Source organism: Oncorhynchus mykiss, chromosome 13, assembly GCF_013265735.2.
Source record: "Oncorhynchus mykiss isolate Arlee chromosome 13, USDA_OmykA_1.1, whole genome shotgun sequence".
In the NCBI taxonomy this organism is placed as follows: Eukaryota; Metazoa; Chordata; class Actinopteri; order Salmoniformes; family Salmonidae; genus Oncorhynchus; species Oncorhynchus mykiss.
The window spans coordinates 40269367-40277660 of record NC_048577.1 but is presented as its reverse complement, the minus strand read 5'-3'; the positions used below and the strand labels follow the sequence as shown (position 1 = coordinate 40277660).

Below are 8294 nucleotides of genomic sequence, written 5' to 3'. Positions count from 1 at the left end.
CTTATAATTATTCGACCATGCTGGTCATTTATGAACATTTGAACATCTTGGCCATGTTCTGTTATAATCTCCACCCGGCACAGCCAGAAGAGGACTGGCCATCCCACATATGCTCTCTCTAATTCTCTCTTTCTTTCTCTCTCTCGGAGGACCTGAGCCCTAGGACCATGCCCCAGGAATACCTGACAAGATGACTCCTTGCTGTCCCCAGTCCACCTGACCGTGCTGCTGCTCCAGTTTCAACTGTTCTGCCTTATTATTATTCGACCATGCTGGTCATTTATGAACATTTGACCATCTTGGCCATGTTCTGTTATAATCTCCACCCGGCACAGCCAGAAGAGGACTGGCCACCCCACATAGCCTGGTTCCTCTCTAGGTTTCTTCCTAGGTTTTGGCCTTTCTAGGGAGTTTTTCCCAGCCACCGTGCTTCTACACCTGCATTGCTTGCTGTTTGGGGTTTTAGGCTGGGTTTCTGTACAGCACTTTGAGATAACAGCTGATGTAAGAAGGGCTTAATAAATACATTTGATTTGATTTGGATGAAGGAAGACATAACACCCAACATAGACCCCAGAAAGTTAATCTACCTATGCCTCCTGGACTGTTTATACAAGCAATCAGACATCCCATCCACCATAACCACATTAATCCACACTGACTTCTCCAAAGCCTTTGACAAAATCGACCACACCATTGCCGTTGAATGCCTAATCCAACTGAGTGTTAGACCTCTCCTCATAGCATGGCTCTGCAGTGTGTGACCGGCCGCAAACAACAGGCACACTACCAAGACAGCCTCTCAGGCTGGCAGGAGCCGAAGGAGGTATGGCTCAAGGAACTCTTCTGGGCTCTTTCATCTTCCTTGCGGTCATTGACAGCGCAGCCCAGGATGTCAACAGTAGGTTGAAATATGTTGACAATCTAAATCTGGTCCGCATGTGTATAACAGGAAACATCAGCCCACTGCAGCCGGGCCCTGAACAACTTCAACATGTGGGTTCATGCAAGCAGAATGTCACTGAACCCTGCCAAGTGCAAAGTCCTATCAATCCACCTGTCCCGTGCCCTCTCCGGATCAAGGGCCAGGATCTCAAATTGTGTGATAGTGTGAACATTTCAGGGGTAACGGTACAGAAGGACTCACAATGGAGCGAGCAGGTCCCAGATTCACAAAACACTTCTTACGCAAAAACTTAAATTAAGAAGCTTCATAAAAGCTTCATAAAAAAGTGAGTACAATTGTAAGTGCAATTCCTCACCAACATTTAATGATTTAATGATTTTCTGACGAACTTCTCAAATATCTTCTTACAAATCTTCTTAAGCTAGGCAACCGTTTTAGCTAGCTATCTAGCTAGCAATGGAAATCGGGTTAGCATATTTCTTACTAAGAATACTGTTCTAAAACATGTTCCGGGGTTTAAATGAATCAATACTAAAACTTTCACATTAAGTTTGTGAGTGAATTAAACATGTTCAATTGCTTTTATGAGCTTTTTCTCTCACTGCCCTGCGTTGAAGACAAGGGTTTAGCTATCTTGGAATTAAGAACATTTCCAATAACTTTGTCATGTACTGTCATGTTGTGTCTTGTCTCTGTCCTTTCCCTTCACCCTGTCTCCCTCTGCTGGTCGTTGTTAGGTTACCTTTTCTCCCCCTCTTTCCCCCAGCTGTGCCTTGTCTCCTCCTAACCACCTCGTCACCCCTTTTCCCACCTGTTCCCTTTTTCCCTCTGATTAGGTCCCTATATCTCTCTCTGTTTCTGCTCCTGTCCTTGTCGGATTCTTGTTTGTTGTGTTTCATGCCTGAACCAGACTGTCGTCATGTTTGCTGTAACCTTGTCTTGTCCTGTCGGAATCTGCCGGTCCGTCTGAGCCTACCTATGTTTGGTAATTAAAGAAGCTCTGTTTAAGTTAATTCGCTTTTGGGTCCTCATTCACGCACCGTAACAGAAGAATCCGACCAAGAATGGACCCAGCGACTTCGGATCCTCTCCACTCAGCCGTCGGGATCCAGGGAGCGATGCTAGGCAGACACGAGCAGGAATTGTCTGCTGCTCGACATGCCGTTGAGACCCTGGCCACCCAAGTCTCCAACCTCACAGAACAGGTTCACCATCTCCGCCTCGATCCACCGGCCACTTCCAGGGCTTTCGAATCTCCGGAGCCCAGAATCAATAACCCGCCGTGTTACTCTGGGGAGCCCACTGAATGCCGCTCGTTCCTCACCCAGTGTGATATTGTGTTTTCTCTCCAGCCCTACACTTTCTCCAGGAGCACTGCTCGTGTCGCCTACGTCATATCTCTCCTTATTGGACGGGCTCGTGAGTGGGGCACGGCAATCTGGGAGGCAAGGGCTGAGTGTACTAACCAGTATCAGGACTTTAAGGAGGAGATGATACGGGTTTTTGATCGATCTGTTTTTGGGGAGGAGGCTTCCAGGGCCCTGTCTTCCCTATGTCAAGGTAATCGATCCATAACAGACTACTCTATTGAGTTTCGCACTCTTGCTGCCTCCAGTGGCTGGAACGAGCCGGCTTTGCTCGCTCGTTTTCTGGAGGGTCTCCGCGCAGAGGTAAAGGATGAGATTCTCTCCCGGGAGGTTCCTTCCAGCGTGGATTCCTTGATTGAACTCGCTATTCGCATTGAGCGACGGGTTGATCTTCGTCACCGAGCTCGTGGAAAGGAGCTCGCGTTCTCCGTTGCCCCCCTCTCCGCATCACTACCATCTTCCTCTGCCGGCTCGGGTGCTGAGCCCATGCAGCTGGGAGGTATCCGCATCTCGACTAAGGAGAGGGAACGGAGAATCACCAACCGCCTCTGTCTCTATTGCGGTTCCGCTGGTCATTTTGTCACTTCATGTCCAGTAAAAGGCCAGAGCTCATCAGTAAGCGGAGGGCTACTGGTGAGCGCTACTACTCCTGTCTCTCCTTCAAGATCCTGCACTACCTTGTCGGTCCATCTACGCTGGACCGGTTCGTCAGCTTCCTGCAGTGCCTTAATAGACTCTGGGGCGGAGGGCTGTTTTATGGACGAGACCTGGGCTCGGGAACATGACATTCCTCTCAGACAGTTAAAGGAGCCCACGGCCTTGTTCGCCCTGGATGGTAGTCCTCTCCCCAGGATTCAGCGTGAGACGCTACCTTTAACCCTCACTGTTTCTGGTAATCATAGTGAAACCATTTCTTTTTTAAAACCTCTTAGAACTACCCCCCTACTTTGTGCAATTTCCGCCTGAAGACATACCCAAATCTAACAGCCTGTAGCTCAGGCACAGAACCAAGTATATGCATATTCTTGGTACCATTTGAAAGAAAACACTCTGAAGTTTGTGTAAATGTGAATTGAATGTAGGAGAATAACACACACTAGATCTGGTTTAGATAAAACTATGGAAAAAAACATGCGTTTTTTCTATTTATTTTTGTATCATCATCTTTCAAATGAACAAGATAAAACAAAAATTCAGATAAGATGATGGGGACAATTTTCTTGAAAAAATTAAGAGGGCAACAGTACTTGTGCAAAATTTCAGAATGATAACTTCCAAAATGAGTGTGCTACATAACATTTATTATAAAGTCACCCAGGTGTCCCACACAAGTAGACCAAATGTACCCAAGTGGCCAAATTGGTGAAGTACACATTTTGAAACCAATAACTATATACAAAATACCAAAATGGTATTCTAACACACCCCCCCACAAAAATTTAAAAAATTTATGAAATTTTAAAAATTTCTGAAAAAAAATGTAAAAATTTTTTAAAAAAAATTCAAAAAAAAAATTGAAATTTTTTTGTAAACATTTATTTTTGAAAAAAATGTTATGAAAAAAAAAATATATATACACATTTACAAAGTAACATGGGTAACTATTTACACACTTTTACACATCCTCAGTCCTGTATCAAATAGGAAAAACAGGAAAAACAACCTAGAAAGGCAAAAACCTAGGAAGAAACAAGGCAATGAGGGGTGGCCAGTCCTCTTCTGGCTGTGCCGGGTGGAGATCACAGTGTTTGTAGAGTGTGCAACAGTACAGCACCCCAAGAGAAAAAAATGTACAGTTTAGGGTTCCATAGCCGCAGGCAGAACAGTTGAAACTGGAACAGCGGCAAGGCCAGGTGGACTGGGGGACAGCAAGGAGTCATCATGTCAGGTAGTCCTGAAGCATGGTCCCAGGGGTTCAAGTCCACTGAGAGAAAGGAGAGAAAGAGAGCAGACTTAAATTCACACAAGACACCGGATAAGACAGGAAAAAATACTCCAGATATAAGATATAGCTCAGCTAGACTGCAGACTGGTGTTCTCAGCTAGACTGCAGACTGGTGTTCTCAGCTAGACCGCAGAACCACTTTGCCATATAACCCCACCAACATTGCCAAAACTCTAGACAATGTTCTGCTGCTGATGCCAGATGCCATAGCAGTCTCGCTCCGATGTAAAGCAGAGGGTCACTGAGCATGTGGGGCATGTGATGGGAGACTTCATCTTGCAGACAACACAGCAACGCCTCCATGCTGTGCCCTTTTGGCCCTTAGGCACATCCATGCCTGCACAAATATATTTGGGCAGATGAACACCTGTGGCAGGAGCAGAAGGGACAGGGCTTGGTGCAGTGGTGCTGTAGCCAGCAAGCTCCTTGATGAGCTGCTCTCTGAAGGCTTTCTGTGAGAGGAAGGGCTTTCCACAGCTCGTCGCCATTTCCTTGTGTAGGATGAATGCATTCACCACGGCGATGTCGATGAAATGATAGAAGAAGGTCTTGTACCATTTCATTGTCTTGTGGAGAACATTGTAGTAGCCGATTAGCGCGTCCGAAAGGTCGACTCCTCCCATGCTCTTGTTGTAGTCCTTCACTGCAGTTGGAATGGGGACATTTTTGGTTTTCCATGCCCCGGCACCATCCTTCACACGCCTGACAACATGATCCCCACTGAAGGACTTGTGGATAGTGGAGCACATCACCACCTCTCTGGTATCCATCCACTTTACAAAAAGCAGGCCATCTTCACGGATCCATCGCATGCTCCCCCGCTCAGCCCGCTTAGGCATGTCGTTCACCTTAGTCTTCGGAAAGCCCACCCTGTTGGTACGAATGGTGCCACAAGCCCATACATCCAGCTTCCTTAGGTCTGCAAACAGGGTAGGGCTTGTGTAGAAGTTATCCACAAACAGTTTGTAGCCCTTCCCTAGCAGTTGAAAATCCAATAACTCCATTACAGAGTCATAGCTGAGTCCCTTACCGGTAGCAAAACTGTTCTTCCCCTCGTAGACAAAGAAATTGCATGTGTAGGCACATACAGAATCAGCCAAAACAAACAGCTTGTAACCCCACTTGGTTGGTTTGTTTCTCATGTATTGTTTGAGGCCAATTCTTGCCTTTGAGGCTACCATCCTCTCATCGATTGACACGTTCTGGGCAGGCTGAAAGTACGTCTTGCAGGCCTCGACGATGCTGTGGTAGAGCGGTTTGATCTTGCACAGTCTATCAAACGCTGCTGTGCCTCTCTTCTTCTCATTCTCTTCATCAACCTTTGGGTCACTGATGTGAAGCGCCTGTGAAATAATCAGAAACCTTTTGCAGGACATAACAGTCATGGGGAAAGGCAGTTGGTACAGAGATGACGTTTTCCAGTAGTCCTTCAGGCTTTTCAGCTTCACCAGCCCCATGTAGATAACAAGTGAAAGGTAGCAGAAAAGATCTGACATGGATATGGGCTTCCATGCTACCTTTTTGCCTGCTTGTTTCTTCTTCCCATTCTTATTTGTGTTGGACACGAGCGAACCTACAACAGATGGTGTAAAAAACAGTTGGAAAAGCTGAAGGGGGGTGTAAGTGGAGGTCGGGTTCACCTGAGGTCCTGGCTTCCTTTTCGGCCTGAAAGTTGGTTGTGGTGGCTCCACATCATCTTCTAGGATGGTGTGCCAACGCCCTTCTGTCCCTCTGTTAGTGGGTGGCACACTTCCCCTCTTCCTCTTCACACCTCTAGATGGCCCGGGAGGTGTGGAGCCAGAGACAGCAGGGGTACAGCTGGATGAACCAGCTTCAGAGGGGGATGGACACCTTGGCACTGGGGGCTCCCAGTCGGAGTCAGTGCCACTGTGAAAGAAAATGTTCAGTTAGAATAGTTTCACATATGAGCCCTGTATCAACAGCTATAATAAACATACATATAGAGTACAGGGAGTAGCCCTGTATCAACAGCTATAATAAACATGCATATTGAGGACAGGGAACATAAAGTGCTGTTCCACATCAATTGACAAAGTGAAATGGGCCAGCCCCAAAATAGGCTATTTAGGTAGACCATGCGTTCTCAAAGAAACAGGCACTCACAATGACAAGCTAACGTGCACTTTAGCCATTTCATTACATCGCTATATATTGCTAATAAAATGTAAAAACAGCTATAATAAACATGTATATAAAGTGCTGTTCCACATCAATTGACAAAGTGAAATGGGCCAGCCCCAAAATAGGCTATTTAGGTAGACCATGCGTTCTCAAAGAAACAGGCACTCACAATGACAAGCTAACGTGCACTTTAGCCATTTCATTACATCGCTATATATTGCTAATAAAATGTAAAAACAGCTATAATAAACATGTATATAAAGTGCTGTTCCACATCAACTGACAAAGTGAAATGGGCCAGCCCCAAAATAGGCTATTTAGGTAGACCATGCGTTCTCAAAGAAACAGGCCCTCACTCACAATGGCTAGCTAACGTGTACTTTAGCCATTTTTGCAAATAAAATGTAAAAACAATCACTAATACTATTTTATATTAAAGTCAAACAACGGCATTAGCATGAGAGCAACTTACCAGTCCAAAACGATGTCCTCTCCGTTCAAAAAATATGCCTCAGTTTCAGAATCGAAACTATGGGAGCTAATGGAGTCTTCAATCTCTGCCAAATCTGTCTCACTTTCCCGGTCAATCTCTTCCAAAATCATTTCTACATTCGTGTATCTAGTCTTAGAGGTCGCTTTCTTAGACTTATTTGCCATTTTATTCGCGAAATAAACAGTTGAAGTAGCAAATTACTGAAAAACGTCTGTGCGTAATTAGAGTCACTCCTTCACGGTTCAATTGGCAATGGCGAAAGAACGGTCTTTACGCCAGCGTCCAGTGAATAGGTTTGTCTTACAACAATGAATCATGGGATATTTCCAGTTACATCTGCTCATTGGCTATCTACCCAGCTAGATTTCAAGAAGATCAGTGGTCATTGGGTTAAAATAGAGTCAATCAACAAGACAGTGGTCATATAATTGCTGCGCAATGGGCTCCTCACGTGTTGTCTTCCAATCGGTATTACCATATCAATAGAGCCCGCAAAATGGCCCATCAGGGTTGATTGCGTTCCAAACAAAGAGTTGATTGCAAGTAAACCAAACATGACTGGAAAGAGAGGGAAAAGACGAGGAAAAGAGAGTCTCTTTACGTTGGACGTTACTTTGAAAATTGTATGACAGGAAATTCAACGAGATAAGCGTTCACAAAATGTTTCGTGTTAGGCTATAAAACATGGATTTAACCGAACAAACGACCATTCATTGTGTAACAATGAGCCTTGGGATTGCAACCAGAGCAAGATCTTCAAAGGTAAACGATTTATTTCAATGCAATCTGTGACTTTGTTACGCAAGTGCTGGTTGAATAAGTAGTTTGATATGGGGGTCTATGCTCCGATAAACGCAGCTTATTATTTCGCAATAAATTATTTTTTAAATATGACAACGCAGTTGGATTAGCAAGATTCTAGGCTTTTGAAGCATGTGAGACACTTGTATTTTCATGAATGTTTAATATGACTATTTGTGGCGAACACCGTATGTTGTTGAATTCAAACCCGGATCCGGGATCGGTAGATCAGAGAGGTTAATTTTTCGTTCACCTTTTACACCTGTTGTTTTGGGCCATCCCTGGCTAGTTTGTCATAATCCTTCCATTAATTGGTCTAGTAATTCTATCCTCTCCTGGAACGTCTCTTGTCATGTGAAATGTTTAATGTCTGCTATCCCTCCTGTTTCCTCTGTCTCTTCTTCACAGGAGGAGCCTGGTGATTTGACAGGGGTGCCGGAGGAATATCACGATCTGCGCACGGTGTTCAGTCGGTCCAGGGCCACCTCTCTTCCTCCACACCGGTCGTATGATTGTAGTATTGATCTCCTTCCGGGAACCACCCCCCCCCGGGGTAGACTATACTCTCTGTCGGCTCCCGAACGTAAGGCTCTCGAAGATTATTTGTCTGTAGCTCTTGACGCCGGTACCATAGTCCCC

The 8294-nt window shown here is 45.2% G+C and overlaps 1 protein-coding gene across 1 annotated transcript; it reads right to left on the bottom strand.

Annotated features, from left to right (window-relative positions):
* Positions 1 to 3801: 3801 nt before the first annotated feature.
* Positions 3802 to 7137, bottom strand: LOC118938286 (piggyBac transposable element-derived protein 4-like). Its single transcript, XM_036941045.1, has 2 exons — positions 6834 to 7137; positions 3802 to 6106 (listed from the first exon to the last, which is right to left on the bottom strand). Exons 1-2 carry the CDS (start codon positions 7016 to 7018, stop codon positions 4393 to 4395), a joined length of 1899 nt encoding a protein of 632 aa, XP_036796940.1. The 5' UTR covers positions 7019 to 7137; the 3' UTR covers positions 3802 to 4392.
* Positions 7138 to 8294: the final 1157 nt, after the last annotated feature.

Coding starts and splice junctions, on each gene's coding strand:
- LOC118938286 (XM_036941045.1), bottom strand. CDS start 7,018: ATGGCAAATAAGTCTAAGAAAGCGACCTCTAAGACTAGATACACGAAT. Junction 6,107..6,833: donor GAGGACATCGTTTTGGACTG/GTAAGTTGCTCT, acceptor TTTCTTTCACAG/TGGCACTGACTCCGACTGGG.